This window comes from Lissotriton vulgaris, chromosome 9 (assembly GCF_964263255.1).
Source record: "Lissotriton vulgaris chromosome 9, aLisVul1.2, whole genome shotgun sequence".
In the NCBI taxonomy this organism is placed as follows: domain Eukaryota; kingdom Metazoa; phylum Chordata; class Amphibia; order Caudata; family Salamandridae; genus Lissotriton; species Lissotriton vulgaris.
Window position 1 is genome coordinate 235,595,544 of NC_141697.1, and position 18,096 is coordinate 235,613,639.

At 43.7% G+C, this 18,096-nt stretch overlaps 1 protein-coding gene across 1 annotated transcript in view; it reads right to left on the reverse strand.

Moving 5' to 3' along the window:
• The window catches only part of PLCB2 (phospholipase C beta 2), a 492,254-nt gene that overhangs the window by 350,367 nt on the left and 123,791 nt on the right, over positions 1–18,096 (reverse strand). Inside the window, exon 2 of the mRNA XM_086937381.1 lies at positions 4,044–4,121. Within this exon, the coding sequence (XP_086793507.1) occupies positions 4,044–4,121 (78 nt within the window). The remainder of the gene's footprint in view (positions 1–4,043; positions 4,122–18,096) is intronic.

An 18,096-nucleotide genomic window follows, 5' to 3' on the forward strand; every position in this document is an offset into this window, starting at 1 on the left:
AGCATTCCTAGTAAAGTGGTACAAATTGACCCAGAGCTTGTACATTAATGCTACTAGCTGACCTGCAGCACCTATTGTGCCACCCACTTTAGTAACCTTTTCAAATATGTCTAAGTGCTGCCATTGCAGCCTGTGTGCAGTTTTAAATTGCTAGTTCAACCTGGAAAAATAAACCTTTTGCCAGGCCTTAACCTCCCTTTTTAATTCAAGAAGTCCGCCCTAAAGTAGGTCCTAAACAGCCCATAGGACAGGCTGCAGTGCATTTAACGTTAGGAAATGTGTTTTTGAGTTTTACATGCCCTGGTAGTGAAAAACTATTAAAGTTGTTTTTCACAGCTGTGAGGCCTAGCTCTCCCATACGAGAACATTTGGTTACCTTATTACATTTAATAAGTGCTAACCTTTAATTGGGAACAGGTGGAAAAGTCAAGTTTGGGCTAAAACGAATGGTAATTTATAATCCCCCTCAATTTTGAAGTTGGATTTAAAAACAAAGTAAATTCCGACCTGAGATTGTCGGAATAACCTGTGTGCAATGCTGAATACAGTAAGTCAAAATAGCATTACATATTTTGTATTCAGAGAAGAATTTACATCAGAATCAATTTCCACATTCTTTTTAAATGCATTTATGCATATATATTTCTTAACAATGTGTACAAAACAAAATATGTCCAATTAGGTAATCAAACAGATACAATTGAGCACTGTTCATCATATAACAAATGATTTTATCAAAAACAACAATATTTTCTTCTTCTGTGTGGTCCCCATACAAATGACCATAGATGTCCTCTCCATTCCGAGATCCACAGTCCCTTCTTCAGGGGCCAAGAACAACTGCAGACCAGAGTACCCCCAGAAAAAATCCAACCTGCTCAATCTCGACAATATAACAGACCACTGGAAAATGCTCTAGAATTCGTAGAGAAACCACCGCTCTGCTGGTACCTGTAATCTTGTTTAGTGTCTCTACCCGATTTTCAAGCAGTTCTACTGTGAAGTTGGATTTTAAGTCACAATTCTGAAAATGACACTTTTAGATCGACACGCTTTTTTCAGGAAAATACTTGTATACTCCAATAAACAAAAACACAATCAAATGAATAAAAATATACAGTAGAATGCAGACAAGGAAGACTTAACACAGAGAACACCTGCAAATAAGGATACAAAACAGAAAAATTGTTGTGATAATACATTGTATATATTGTTAAAAGACATATACACAATGTAACATGTCTCATGTAAAACAGAACCCAAAGGGAACATATACAGAAAATATTTATAAGACCGTAACAAAGAAGCAAGGGTTTCAAACACCAACAACAAACAACCTCAAATTGGTTTACACACAAAGTGTTTCAAAACAACCCTTACAGTCAAAGGGTTGGGATTATACAGTTCGTTTGAGACTGTCAAAGACGTTTCAACCCCCAAAAGGCTATGGGCTCTTATCAGAACTATATAATGTGAGGGACCCTGTCGGGTTCTGTTTCAGTGACTTCATCTAGTCCTAGCTTTTTATTGTATTTTGTGCTGCAGTACTTGCTGCCCCGCGTTTACCATAGTGAGAATTATCCCCTATGTGCGTAGCTCAATTGGCTACAAAGGCAGAATTTATTAAATACACCGCACAGGAAAAGGCACTGGTTGGCAGCTAATTGTAATGTGGGAGTGTGGGAGGAACAGGATACAAGGAGGGATAAGAATGGTAAAGGGATGAGATGGGCGACTTCAATGTTTAACAAAGGATATGCCCGCAGACAGAGCAAAGATAGGAGGAAGGTTGGGTTCCTTCATGGGACCTCCCTGACGGGAATGGATTATATATAATACGTATTAGTGCCTGTTTTGGCAGAAGGGTCCTCTTTAGGTCATGGAATTAATGGGACAAGGATAAAAGAGTCAGAAAATAAATTATTTTCAAGTACTCTAGACATCCCTCTTTATCGCCTACTAAACCTTGAAAAATCAGCAATCTATCTATTTTATTCTATGCCTTTTCCTTTGAAAGTATTCTGTAACATAGATCTTTCACAGATTTTCATAAAATGTTGACAGTGTTCCATTATGTCTATTCATAATTTCTAAAGAAATTATTTTGCCTCTCTCTCTGGAGAATATAGAAAATCTTTTCATTCTTTGGGACCAGTCTTTTATTATTCTCATCTGGAGATTTTATTGTAGATTGCAATTTATGAATTCTGTATTCTGAAAAAAGTATTAACTATTTTCAGTAATTTCACGTCCAAAGCACTACTGTTCACTGGTGAGTCTGTAAGAAAACATATTTTCTAGCGTAAAATAAGCCTTGCTTTGATCAGAAGTGCAAGTAATTCCACAGGTCTAGATGTGCAAAGGTGAAGTCTCAAGAACTCACAAAAGTTAAGAAAGCAAAGTTACCACAAAACGAAAAGTCATGATGACATGCACAACAGTATGTACCTTTAGAGGGGATAGCCCCGTGTTGCAGACATGTACGTCTACCCTGCACTTGGAGGTACTAAATCCTGGCAGAAATGACTGCCATTTTTCTGTTAGTTGAGTTTCCAGTAATATTAGCACCTACTGTCAAGCCAGAATAACTTTTGTGTTTTGCGCTTTATATATTTCAAATATGTGATTGGATTATCATGTATTGTCTATAAGTAGGAATAAATCAGCCTGTTGGTGGTTTCAATCCCGTTTTATACATAATGGGAAATCTACAAATAGGTGATTACTCGTAGAGTCAATGAGTGTCGGTCACATGGTTGTTAAATAAATTGCTGAGGAGTAGACCAACAGTAGTATTACATGTTAGTTCAGTGCATCTCTTCAAAGTGGATCTAGGAAAGCTGTGTCAAGAGCAGTAGAGGAATCTCTAGCCGGGATGAAAACACTTAGTATAGTGATCAACGATAACATTATCAGAGATCGAAGTGGCTTTGGAAAAGTAGGGTGTTTGAGATCGCTCTTTATGGCACTACATTGGGTACCAGCGCTCTCCAATAGTGACGCTCAGCAAAAGCTAAGGTAAGAATTGCTTCCTCGAAGATACTACTTGCAACCCCAGTCAACAGTCTTGAATCCTCAGCTGTTACTAATATCACTGAGGATGTTCTAACAACAAGTACATATTCTTTGCTACTGTATCTTGGGCTGCTGTTTCTGCCTTTCATATATTGTTTTTTATAACATACCTGTGGCCTCAAGTTTTCATTATAGATTATTTAACAAATGCAGAAAGGGCTACAATTGGGGCTTCAATACCACTAATAGATTAAATAATGACATGAGCAAAGGTCATGTGGCATCACTTCTTGTAAAGCTGTAAAACTATTTTACTTTGTAGCGCATCAACCGAAGTCAAAGGAACTGCTTGGTGAATTGGCCCCAGTACAACTTGACATTTTTTATACTGAACTTCTTGTCCCAATGAATGGTTCCTCATAAGAGATGTAAACAATATCCTTGTTTGTGTAACGACATCTGTACAAACCAAAAGCCGTTCTGTGATGTTGCATATAGTGATATTTTTTGTGTATTCTTCAGCAGGCCATGCAGTCTTTTCATTTCCTATGAAATGTGCTAGATTTTGAGAAAATTCTCTTTTCATTTGTTTCTTTCCCTCTCACTTTCTACCTTTCTTTTACTATCCCTGCATTTTGTGTTCGCTCTAGCTATTTGTTCTCTGATGGAGTACTGGAGATTACTTAGACATTGCAGTAGTGAAATGTGATGAACTGTTATCCATGCATTTATTTTGTAAAAATATACTGAATAAAATACAAAATCAAGCATTATAACTTCTAAATATTTTCATCAAAAAAAGCTTAAACACGCAATTTTCTCAAAGGTCCAATATCACATCTCTTGGGAAAATACCCTTCACATAACTTGCAGTCTATTCTTAGATTTTAGAAGTGTATTGCTTATGTTCTTGTACAACGTATGATTAAGTATATTTCTTTGTATTTTCATATTTTGTCAAATTAAATTATATAAAGAATAAGTTAACAAAGCATTCTCCATTCTAAACATGTACATATTTATCTTACCTTACTTTGATATGTCCAGTACAAATAATAGCCCTTTGGATCCACCCGCAAAACCACTGGAGATGCAATAGAAGTTTCCTAAATTAAAAACAAATACAAAAAGTAGTCAACTACTAATTTGGTTCAGTTTGGATTTTTAATGTCTTCGTTGCCTAGCTCTCTTTTGACTTACTGTTTTACCTAATTTGTTAGCTCTTTAACTCTCTTCATCAAGTATTACAAATTCAACAAATTGTCCATGTACTTCATTTTTTGAACGATTGTATGCTTCCTGTAAAATCAATTATCATAAGCCCTAATGCCTTTAAACCCATTAGGGTTCCAAAACTTGTTTGTATTTATTACGGGGAGTACAATTGTATCCATACATCCATGCACCCTTCTAGCCATCTTTAACCATGCATTCTGCATAATGAAGGAGTCTGAAAATCAGAACTTATATAAGGGCAGTTTGGAAGAGACAGGTGCAAATGTTTTATTGAAACCCTCTATAGGTATTGATAAGAAACTTAGAGGAAGGGAATTCTAGTACACACAGGGGATTCCCTTGACTCTATCATCCTAAAAAAGGCAAAATGAGTTCTCATGTGTTGTCCTTTAACGCTAGTCAGTAATGTTGACTGGTATACTGTTCACAGTTGATTGCTTTTCCTGAATATAACTTTATCATACAAAACATGTGCATTCAATTATATTACTTAAGACTGTGAAATCTTAAAATTGGCCTCCACCTTCAGACATGGACATACCTTAAGATGTAATAGAGAATTACTTTTTATCAGATTGAGCTGGGTCTCATCACATAAATACTATGAAGTAGAAACGTAATATTTGTAGATTACCATTTGGTAATATTTTTAAAGAAAGCCTGGACAATATTTACAAAGATGAGCATAAAGCTAAAAAGAGACACATACTTTCCAAAAGTTATAAGAATATGTAACACATGGGGAAACTTCTAGTAAAAGGCTACATTGCTTCCATGAGTAACCTTTCTAAAAAATTGCTTAAATATGTATTTTTCAATACATAATGCAAACATAACTCACTCCATTTTTACAAAGCATGTTTTCTGGTCATGTCAGTTTCAATCAGTCTAAAAGTACTTTATTTTATTGCCATAACCATCAAAGCATACAATAAAAAAGTCGAGAAAATATAATAAAATAAATCACAAACAAGTACAAAACTAGCAGTTTTAAGTAATTTTGTTGTTGATACATTTTTGATCTAGTAAAACTTCCTAGTAAGCATCGGTAAGATTATTATTAAATGGCAAATTATGCAACCACTTCATATATGACCTAACAACAAAATTAAATTTGTGCAACTGAATGACAATAAAGAAGGCCCAAGGAGTGTAAAGTTTATAAAGTGCAAATTATCAGGAATTCCACAGAGCCATAGGGACCCCAAGTTTTTTTTTTCTTGCAACCATATCTGTTTACTTTGGATAATACATTTTTTATCTTTTTTCAAACATATTTGCGAAACTCCACATTAAAACAAAGCGCAAAATATTGTTAAAAATATAATTTATCATGCAGTAGAAGTTACAATGACTAATTCTCTGTCTGCTCTGTTATTACTATTTTGAACGAAAAAATATATTTACCAAGTTACTGACATGTCAGGACCACTTCGCTGTCCTCCATCTAATGTAACAGTCCCTATTGAGATCATAATGTACACATCATAACAAATGCTACACTGTCCTCTGCAAAATCAACAATTTATTATTGTCATGTTACGTGAATCGAAGTAAAAATACTTTGTTTCTTGATCTAGATTCAACTCTTTTACATATCTGTGCCTTGGTTGAGTGGGCTTCAGAGCATATCCAGAAGTTCCAACTCTTTAGCCAGATTTCCTTTTTTTTTTTAAATTAAACTTTTATTGCAGCAATAAACAGCATCTTGCCATGGTATTACATTACACATAAACGGCCTAAGGCCGACAAAGCACATTCTATGTATAACGTACACAGCCATCTAGCCAACAACCCACAACGGGCAGGCGGCGGTAATAATTACGACCCAGTGTTTGTACATCCTGGCGCACCACAAACAGCACCCATAGGCTCTTTACCAATGTATATACTGTGCGTCAGCTATCCTTGAGTGACCAACAAATGTCAGTGGTCCTGAATGTTTACCACGCCCTCCTTAAAATCCCCCTGCTCCCCCAACGAACTCCCCTCTCCTACCCTGCACCCCCTCCCTAAATCCCGTGAAAAAACTCAAGTCACAACTACACCCTAAGGGGGGTCTACAGTCGCCATCTGGGGAACCCCCTGTGTTCCACTCAGGGACCCTATAGCGCCCATCGCTGCTACACCCGCTCCCTCCTCTGCCTTCTCCGATTCGCCTCCTGTGCGAAGCCTATAGGCATTATATAATCCCCAAAAGTTTTTCGGTCTGCTCCTGGGTGGGAGAAGTTCGCTGTAATTCTCCAACTGCGTACAACAGTACATCATGTCGTGAGACCATTGCCGGAGTGTCAGGACTGGACCCCTCATCCAGCACAACCCCAAATCCACCATCCTAGCCTTAGGTAATTTCTTAGAGTATCCCAGCAACGCCAACATAGGGTCAGGCACGAGGTCTGTCTCCATCACTCTCGCCAACTCACTGAATACCTCCACCCAATATGCAAATATTCCCGGGCAGTGCCAAGCTAAATGCAGAAAAACCGCCATCTGAGCATGGCATCTCTCAAAAGACGCCTCTGCCCGGAGACTGTACCTGCAGAGTCTCTCCGGTGTATAATAGGTCCTATTGAGGAACTTGAAGTGAACAAACCTATGCCGCCCTTGTAGTGAGATCTTCCTGGTGTTCTTACGACAGTAAGTCCACATGGAATCGTCAATCGTGGTCTGCAAGTCACTCTGCAAAGCAAGTCTAGCCGCGGTGTATCTATTTTGCCTATGCGCAATGGCTAAGTTGTATAAAGCAGTTATCATTTTGCGAGGGGTTTTAGTCTTGATCACATAGGACAGTTCCGGCACTTCTGGGAGCTCAGCCATATCTTCCCCTATCATGTCACGCAAGGCCCCACGTACCCTGTGATACTGGAACCTGCTCAGCAGGTTGTTTACTCCCGCTGGTCCAGCTCCTGGTGGCCACCGGTTCTAGGCTCCCCACCAAATCCAGTCACTAAGGTCAGGAATCTAGGCATCATATTTGACAGACTGACTTTTGCACCTCATGCTAATTCGGTGGTTTCGGACTCCTTCTATAAACTCTGAATGATTAATAAGATTTTACCATTTCTCCCTTTGAATGCGGGAAAAACCTTGGTCAGTGCATTGGTCACGTCATCTTTAGACTCCTGCAATGGGCTGTTTGCCAGTGCACAGAGCAGGGTCATTCAAAAACTGAAATCCATTCAGAATGTGGCAGCCAGAATGTTGTCTGGAACCCCTAAGTTCAAACCCATCTCACATGTCATCAAGAGGTACCATTGGCTGTCGTGAGGAACCGAATAAAATTCAAGGGATTATGCATTGCCTATAAAGCTTACCGCAAGATAGGTTCCCAGTTTTTAATAAATCGCCTAGCCACCTACATCCACAACAGGCCACTACGATCTTCCAATGCATTTCATCTTACAGTACCTCATACCAAATCTTTCTCTTGGGGCGATAGGCACTTTGTTGTCACGGTGGCAAAACTCTGGAACTCCCTCCTGCTGGAAATTAGATCCTGTCAATCTCTGTTAGTCTTCAGAAAGATGATAAAGACCTGGTTGTTTAATTAATAATTTGTTCATCACCTCTGCCGTTGTCCGCAGCGCCGAGACGCCCTTGGGCATTTGTGTGCTCTACAAATTTCAAAAATAAATAAATAAACCTGCTCCCAAGTCTTAACCACCCCGTCTTGGAAAAGATCACCAGCCACATCTATTGACAGAGTGCGCAACGCATGGACCACTCCCCTGTCTCTAAATGGCCCCAGCCATCACATCCACTCAATTGGCATTACAGGGGAATACAATAGAACTCCATCCTGCTGCTGCATTATATTGTACCAAGCATGTCTGGTAGAATTAATAGAGTCTAAGATGCCTGGTCTGTGGTCCAAAGGCTCAAATATCGTGGACGGTAGAAGGCAGTGGTTCCGCAAACAGTCTCTCTATGCGGAGGAAAGGTATTTCTGCCTTACCATGTATCCAGGAGTGAGCATGAGCACCCTGCGCTACCCTATAATATAATTTGAAATCCGGCGCCCCAAGACCCCCAAATAATACGGCATGGTGAGGACATTCCACTGTACCCTCGCTTGCTTACCAGCCCACGCTAGTTTTATCATGGACTGACGAAGTCGCAGGAAGAAGGAGCGCGGGAACACTAGTGGTATGTTTGTAAATAAAAATAGTAACCTGGGCAGAACCACCATTTTCATAATGGAAATCCTTCCCATCAGGGACAAAGGGAGACGGATCCACAACTCTACATTGTCTTCAAGCCTGTCTATGGCCGACCCATAATTTTCCCGAACTACAATCTCTGAGTCGGTGTGCAGCCTACTTCCCAGATATCGAATTGAGTCGGCAGACCATTGCATTGGATAGTCCATTTCGAATTCCACCGTTGCTGGAGTAAGGGGGAACACTATCGACTTTGTCCAGTTAACCTTCAACCCCGACAGATCCCCAAAGTAGACAACCTCCCTAATGACTGAAGACAAGTTGTTTTCAGGGTCCCTCACATACAATAGTGTATCGTCCGCATAGGTCGACACCACAATCCTGTACGTCGGGAATCCAATCCCCTCATTGCCATGATACTCCCGTAGTTCACACGCTAATGGCTCCACCACCAGGGCGTATAGTAACGGTGATAGGGGGCAACCTTGCCTGGTTCCCCTAGTTATGGGGAAGGGGTCAGTGATCATGTCCCCCAGGCGGATGCGTGCCATAGGCCTGTAGTATAAAACTCCTATTATCTGTAAAAAGACCGTCCCCAGTCCCATTCTTGTTAGTAACCTGCCTCATGAATGCCCATTCCACTGAATCAAAGGCTTTTTCATATCTAGGAAATCTGCTATTGCCTTATTTTCCTGTCACACATGTTGCATTGTATAGAACACAGTGCAAATGTTATATGTAAGGTTCCTATTTGGTATGAATCCAGCCTGCTCCGGAGCAACAGGAATATTTGCCATAGGAGCAAGTCTATTAGCTAATATCTTAGCAAATATCTTAGTATCCACATTAAGCAGCGAGAGGGGGCGGTATGAGCTGCACTCTTCTGGGGGTTTCCCCGGTTTAGGAATGGCTACCAGGAGAGCCTCCCTCATCGTCTGAGGCATCGTCCCCGTAACACACACATCCTCAAATAGGGTGGCCAAATGCGGAAGCAACAGATTTATGAAAGCCTTATAAAAGGTAACCGTTAGGCCATCCGTTCCCGGGGCACTATTGGTTCTCATACCCGCCAGGGCATCCGATATTTCATCCTTCTCGATAGGGTGCATTAGAAGTTCCCTGTGGGTATTAGGGAGGAACTGTAATTTAATATGCTCGAGATAGTCCAATATGTGCTCCTCAGGCCCATCTAATCGGAAAGTGTACAGGTCCGAGTAAAATTGTTTAAAGCGGTCGGCAATTTCCATCTCCTCCGTTAGTAGCGCCCCCAACGATGACCTGATCTGCGATATCAACGTCTTATTGCGCCTTTCCTTTATCACTCGAGCCAATACCGATCCCGGCCTATCTCCTTCACTGTAAGTTTTAGCCGTTGCATATTTACCCATGTGTCTCACTTTGCTGTCAGCAGCGTCGTGATACTCCTCTATCAACGTTTTGATGTCAGCCTCCAATTCTGCACCCCCCCAGCAGCCTGGCACTGCTCCAAGTCATTCCGTTTTAGTTCCAGGTCCCCTAACCATTTCCGAATGGCCTTGAGCACGCCAGAGTGTTTGGACATTGCAATGCCTCTATTATATACTTTAAATGTTTCCCAAACTGTCTGAAAAGTATCTACTGAACCAATGTTAGTTGCAAAGAAAAGTTCTATGGCTTCTGCAAGCTCCTCCTTGAACAGAGGGTTCAGCAGGGAATAGGGTGGAACCGCCTTGTGAACGGCGGCAATGTTTTCTTTGGCGTGGCAAGCTCCAACATAAGCTGAGAGTGGTCAGAGAGTGTTCGGGGCAATACTACGCATTGGCGCACCTGGTCTAGTAGCGAGGACGAGGCAAGCCAATAATCTATGCGCATGTGTAAGTTGTGGAATGCTGAGTAATGTGTGTAGCCACCTTTATCGCTATTGCGAGCCCGACACACATTGCGCAGATCCATACTAACCATAACACTGTCTAACCGCCTCGCAGCCGCCACCTGCTTCTTAGCAGGGCCTGTTCATCTGTTTAAGTCTGGATTACGCACTAAATTGAAGTCGCCACCCCATGGAAGCCGTGTATTACTATAGGGTTTAGTAAAGTGGCTAACGTTGCAAAAAACTCAGGATTGTCATAGTAGGGGCCATACACATTAACTATGATCAAGTCGAAGCCCCGGCCCTGACATCTAGATATGACATATCGTCCATCAACGTCTGCATGCAACTGCGTGATAGTGAATGGTGTTCTGGGATTAATCCAGGTCAGTACCCCTCTAGCGTGTGATGTGAACCCCGCTGAGCTGATGTTACCTAGCAGTCCCCTACTGCGCAGCATAGGGCTCAATTGCGGCAGGTGGGTTTCCTGCAGCAGTGCAGTATCCACGTGGTGTCTGTTCAGGTAACTGAGCACTTTTCGGAGCTTATGGTGATCGTTAAGACCCGTGACATTCCAGGATACGGCTCGCATACAATCTTTTGAGCCACCAGAATCGTGTGTGCTATGTGACGCCATCACTGTGGCCTGCCTTCATCACGCAGTCTATGTCATTGCATTCTCGTGTATAGTGTACCATAGGCAAAGACAAAAAACATCCCCCGACATCCCTTCCTCAAAGCTAACTTCCCCCTCAGCCCCAGCCCCCTCCCACAGCAGACCTCCCCCAACTTGAGCACATGTAAACCCAAAAGGCACCTCCCCCGCCCTCCATCTCAAGTTTTCCCCACACAGCAGAAAACAGCAGTGCAAGGCACACGAGGGTGGAGGTAGCTCCTTGTATCGACCTATAGTGCTTAACTTCATTCGCTCTACCAAGCCCTTCAACAACTATTTTCGGCAATTCATTCTTAATCATATTCCACCTGTGGTTTTTATCCCCTCTCCAGGCGTCTAAACTCGCTATCCAGTTCCCATTTCGGTTATTTGGTGGCCAGTCTGCCAGCCCTGGTCCCACAGAGTCATTACATGTATTACTAAACCAACCCGGCGTCCAATGTAGTCAAAGCGACACTGCTCTCCGATGCCTTTTACTTGAAACCTGCAATCCCCTTCAGGTCTCACAGTTCCGCAATGTATATTACAGGTATCCAGGCAATATACCAAGCCACATCCCGCCTCCCCCAGCCCCCTCCCGATCACCTTATGCCCTCGTGGCCAGCAACTCTCAGCCTCAGTCCTGTTCGTCAAGCGTGCCACCCGTTGCCTCATCCAGCAGCTGTCTCTGTGGGCTCTTGCATTGTTCCCTGGACCAATTCTTGATCACCTGTTGAAAGGCCTTAGGGTCAGTAAAGATGTGTGACCGACCCTGCTTATTGACCATTAGCTTCGCCAGGTACAGCATGGCGTAGTCAATCCCTAAGTCCTCTTCAGCAGTACAAAATGTCTGCGGGCTTCCTGAGCCCAAGTGGTGAAGTCCGGGAACAGCGATATTTCTGAGCCCTCATACCTCAAGATTTTCTTCTCCCTGGCCACTCGGAGCGCTGCATCCCGGTCGCGGTAATTAAGTAGTTTTGCGATGATCGGCCGTGGAGGAGCTCCCACCGGGGATCTGGGACCGAAGGAGTGGTGCGCCCTCTCCACCACAAACATTGCTGAGAAGACCCCTCTCCCAGGAGTGTCACCAGCAGCTGCTCCACAAACTTCTCCATGTTTCCTGTGGGGTTGGTTTCCGGAAGGCCTGTGATAGGTAAGTTACACCGTCAGGAACGCGCCTCCAAGTTCTCCGTCTTGTCCTGCAAGACGTGTAGAACCTTTCAAAGTTGTTAGCGTCTAAGGTGGTGTGAGCTTCTTCAACCTCAGTGAGCCGTCTTTCTGACATATCAAGGCGTTCCGCGTGCTTGTCGAGACGGTCAGCTATCCTGTCCAATCTGTATGTGAGGGCATCCATTTTTGTGCCCAATACCGTAATGCCACTCTGCAGGGACTTTTCCATCGATTTGAGAATACTGCGTATGTCCGGGTCTGAATCTTCAATCGCTGGGGATGGCGTCCTAGTGGCCTCGCTTGTGGCGGCGTCATGGGACTTCGATCGTTTCTGGCCAAAGGAGAGCTTGGATTGCGTCTTGTCCCCTCTACCCATGGTGCCAAAGATGCAGCAACTTCAACAGCGGAGCTGGAACTTGCGTTTTGTGTGTTATGCGGCAACAGCACACCTGCGCAGTCGCACTTCTTCCTCAGCTCCACCACCGTCGCTCCTGAACGCCCAAAAAGACAGCTGCCCACCAGCTGGGCCTACCGCTCTAGAGGGCCAAGAGTAACACGTCCTGGACCAGCTTCACCCCGCTGAGCGCACCCCACGAGCACCGGTTCAAATGTAGTCCCTTATGTGCCGTTTCCAACACCAGCCACCAACAAGCACGACACTGGCGTCCACTGTTACCCCTATGTTCCTCACGACGGTAGGGGCCACCGATCCTCACCATCACTATTACTTACGGGAGGAGTGAGAACGTCTAGGGGTGGGGGAGTGAGGCCAGAACAACCCACCAAGCCTTATTTCTACGCAAAGGGGGTTCTCTTTGTAGCGCCCTGGCCACCCAGGACACACTTTTTGCCACCGAACTGCCAGGGAACCAGATCTCACACTCCACGGTGGGGCAGGGGCACACTTTCCAAGAGGCAAATGATGAGAGTCCTCTACCGCCAGCTGCCGCAGCTCCTGTGTTGCCCGTCCGGCCAAACTAGATCAATGCAGGTGAAAGTCCTAAGAACAGGCCAAGCTCCAAGGTGCCCCCACAATGTCGAAGGGCTCTCTCGGCGGCAGAGTGATTTGCAGAATCGCGGCACCCCACTGTGCCGCCGGGGCCTTGTAGCAAGATTTGTGAGCGCCTGGCCTGCGGAGAGATAACTCGCTCCTCTCTCCCACAAACTTCGTGCTGCTATGCTTCTTTGCTCTTCAACACCCCTCCGGGCCCCCACCTTTGGCCTGCTGATGTCAGTCTGTGCGCCTTGGCGAAGAAAGAGATACCCCGTCTCCAGGCGCGATGATCGTCCACCGCAGGGCACCACGAGGATCCAGGGTCTGCCGCACGCAGAGCGACGTAAGGCAGACACCGCACTCGCGCCAGACCGGAGATCAGAGGCCTGCCAGCCATGCCGCAGCTCCTCCACCAAATTGCCACATTATGCACCCGATGTCCGTTTCAAGCAGGTCAGCAGCACCCACACTACTTCTGATAACGAAGGCGTTGTTGTGGGCCAGTATGATGCGTGAACACAGCAGGATAATTGTGGGATAGGCGAAGATCGCAGCGGAGCTCCGGGCTCAAGAGGCCATCTTGGTCGCGAGCTAGCTCCGCCCCCTCAGGGGCCCAAAGTTAAAAAAGCAATGTGACAGCACATAATGAGAAGGTGCTAAATTTATAACGTGCTTAATGACTGAAATTTCTTAAAACCTTTTAAAATTTCTTAAAAACTTGACAGTCAAAAATGAAGATACCTGGCGTATCCATTAACGGCAGGAGCCACAATACTCTGTATAGAAGAACGAAATATACTCGTCTGTCTCAGGGGTCAGAGTGCAAGCTGGGCAAATATCAGACATCAGACCTTTTTTCCATTTGGAACTAAATGCATTAATGGGAAGACTGCCCGGACGAAACAGAACGTATAAGCTTTTAGCTGAGGGTGGGGTAATAGTGTCCAGAAACACTTCAAAGTAGGAGTTTGACTTGACCTTAAGAAACTACCTGGTTAAATGCCCATGGGTCCAACTCATAGCTTGCCGATCGTGAACATAGGCCCAATAATATGATTTTAAGATAGCAGTCTGCCTTATGAATGTTGCCAGGGTTTTCCCATAACCTAAGCAAACCTAGCTTCTTGAGCCAACTAGAAACAAACTTCAAACAGGGAACCTTTGCAGCATTACTCATTTACATCAAGTTCCCTGGAGAATCTCCATACTGTTTTTACTCTGGTGTTGACCAAATACAGATCTGATATAGGAGTGGCTTCAATTGCGCCACATCTGTAATTCATTTGAGACCCAAATTGAGGAACAGAAGTATAAGGGTCGTGCTGACAAGAATCGATATAAGTGATCTTATAAATGTGTTCTAAGCTATGGCCAGCTTCTGGGTGTCAGCAAAACAGCAAACTCCGGCTCCAAAGAGTGCTACATTATGGGAATAAGCGCTGTAGACCTCAAGTGCAGGTAACATTGCATGAGGATGGGTAAACATAGATTAGCTTGTGTAAACATAGAATAGCTTTGGATCTACATGCAGTTAGCAGGTAACTTTTATTGAGTAGGGGTTCCCACTTAAGCTTATCAGTTAATTTAACTCCCAAATAATTGAAGCTAAAGACCCTTTCAAAAGTTTCACTATCAACCTTCCCATAACAATTTCAAACTGTACCTTCCCCAAATGTCATGTATTTAGATTTATTTGCATTCAGCTCTCAACCCCAGACTTCACAGAATTTCACAAACATATCAATACAATTTTGGAGACCCTTAGGGGTCTTTGAAGTGAATTGTCTGCGAAAAGGGGTATGGGAATCGTTTTACCATTCAAAACAGGAGAGTCTTTCTTACAGGCAGCAAATTCCTCCACCGCGCCATTAATATACAGCGTAAACAGGGTAGTGGCGAGAACACATCCCTGCGGAATGTCGGGAAAGAGGGGAATGAGGTTGGTCAATTCCATCCTACTACCCCAGTGGACCGAGGCATCATTTGTATTGTGAAGTCTAGTAAGAAGACTAATCAGAGTATCAGGGGCCCCCATTTCTACCAGCAATCTCCAAAGACTCTCCCATGGCTGAATGCTGCTCAAAAGTCCATACAAGCTACATACAGCCTTTGCTTGCTGAGGAGAACATATTTCCAGTATAAGAGTGCAAATCTGAAGACCTGATAAAAGGTGCTTGTTTTTGAGCGGAAACCCGCTTGAAGGGGCCAGAATTTGCTAGCAGTCTACCCAGCTGTGCAAATTGTTGAGAATCTGCTTTGCAAAGACTTTCTGCAGGTTTGTCAATTAGGCGTATAGGACTGTAATTGGACGGACTGCCAGTGTCACCCTTCTTAAAAATAAGGATCATTTCTGCCCACCCCTAGGTTTCATAAATGTCAATAGCATTTGATAAAAGATTAACTTATCTGGCTCACATTTGAGGTTCAGATGTGTGCATATCGCCTGCTATTCAATCCGGTATAGGGTTTTTTGTTAATTTTAATCGACTGAATAAAGTCTAACCAGGCATCAGGGGATTGTCCTTGCTTGTGGGGGAATTCTAGATCTCTTACCAGAAGGGTGAGTGTCACATATTTTGAGCACAAAGCATATAGAAGTGGTCAATCCACTTCTAAGGCTGTATATTATGAAGGTAGGTATTCACACTACCTGAGCTCCCATGGAATATTTGTGTCAAAATGATCTTTTGTCATTTAATTTAACAGCACGCAGCAGATCCTGCCAATTCTTTTCTTCCCAATTGCGTTTAGCTTAAGCAAGTGCAGCTTTATATTTTTACCGAGCTTTAACATCCATTCTTAGAGGTTTCTATTTGTTGATTTACACTCTGGATTAAACCATTTTGGTTCGCTCGCGTGGGCTATCTGATTATGGTTCAGTTTTTTGTAAAAGATACTCTGTATTTTATTAAAGAACTCTTCGTGTATCAAGAATATACACTACAGAGGTTGGCGAATCTTCATAGTCAGACCAAAAAAAACAGCTATGAATCTCAGAGTGCAATTTAGGGTTAGACATTACACTAGGCCATGAGACTCTCCTGTGATTATTAGCTAGATATAAGATACAACAGGTTGAAACCTTTTAGAGGGCACCCACAGGGTAGTGATCAGGGGGTTATGATCACTATCAATGCGGGTAACCACTGTCATGTCAGCAAGCAGCCTTACATCAAGAAGAACATAATCAATGACACTTGAGTAAGATCCCCTTTCAATTGTAAATGATCTTTCTGGATTGGGCCAGGTTTGCCCATTACATTCCCTAAGGCTACGACCAACCACTATAGTAGCTAACTGAAAGGCAGCGTTAGAGAAATGATGCTGTAATTTGCCAGTTAGAAAGGGAATGCTCCATTGTTTACACTCTTTCTCGACTAGGTCATTAATGTATGGTGAAGGTTCGAAAGATACTTTTGAGAACTCCTGCAGCTATTATTTTCACTTGCTCCTGGTACAGATAAATGAATTCGTCCAGTGGACCAGGGCCGGTGAATCATTAGCGCCAGGAACTGACCTGACATAAGCAATGAACAATACCATGTGCAAACGTGAAGGAAATGTAAACAAAACGCCCATTACACTGGGGGAGTCTACCTTCAATAATGCTTGTGAACATGCAATATTGTTTTTTACCAAAATGAATACCCCCCCCCCCCTCCCCCCCTTGTCTTGGTGGCGTCGATTTTCAACTATATGAGACAAAGCTATTTATAAACACCTCCTCCACTGCCTATGTCTCTTGGAATGAACATACATCATGGTTCTCTATGAAGGAAGTCCATCCAGAATCAGTAAGTTTAGGTTTAATCCCTGCCAGATTCCGTGAAATCAGGGAAAACCCATCTCGTGGAACCAGTAATGCTTGCAGAGGGGATCTTTATCTGCACAATCGTGTAGTGTAATGCTAGTGATGCTGGGGTTAAAAACGCTGTTTCCCATTCTTTTCTTCTGGATTCCATACCCATTTGCACCAGCTGCAGTAAGAGAGACTGCAGAATGTAAACCAGATTGGGTAACCTTAGAATAGGATTTACTTTGTTGCCTCAGTCAATCAATTGAATTCAAGGTAGTGACTGCGTCTCCTGCTAACATTTTGTGATGATGGCAGTGCCAGCTTTATTCTGATGCAAATTCAACAGTTGATGGACAGAATGCAGAACAATGTCATACATTCACCCCAGTACAGAGATCTGGGCCTCAATCCATCGTTTTTTTGCACTCCACACCACCCCAGTTCAGACATGGCCATATGCAAATCAGCCTTGACCCTGTGCCTCATGGGAACAGCCCAGCCTGAACTGCCAAGCCATGTCTTTCCTGGACCGGAATCAGGCATCCTAGGACTGGTTTCTCGCTATCAGCCGTCTTCAGCCAGGATAACTTGACTCCAGTGGTGTGGAGAGCACGGGACTCACGTCTGAGCATACCCGTCCCACTCAGGGTGACAAATGCAAATACAACAGTTGATGGACAGAATGCAGAACAATTTCATACATTCACCCCAATTCAGAGATCTGGGCCTAAATCCATCATTTTTTTGCACTCCACACCACCCCAGTTCAGACATGGCCATATGCAAATCAGCCTTGACCCTGTGCCTCATGGGAACAGCCCAGCCTGAACTGCCAAGCCATGTCTTTCCTGGACCGGAATCAGGCATCCTAGGACTGGTTTCTCGCTATCAACCGTCTTCAGCCAGGATAACTTGACTCCAGTGGTGTGGAGAGCACGGGACTCACGTCTGAGCATACCCGTCCCACTCGGGGTGACAAATGCAAATACAACAGTTGATGGACAGAATGCAGAACAATGTCATACATTCACCCCAGTACAGAGATCTGGGCCTAAATCCATCGTTTTTTGCACTCCACACCACCCCAGTTAAGACATGGCCATATGCAAATCAGCCTTGACCCTGTACCTCATGGGAACAGCCCAGCCTGAACTGCCAAGCCATGTCTTTCCTGGACCGGAATCAGGCATCCTAGGACTGGTTTCTCGCTATCAGCCGTCT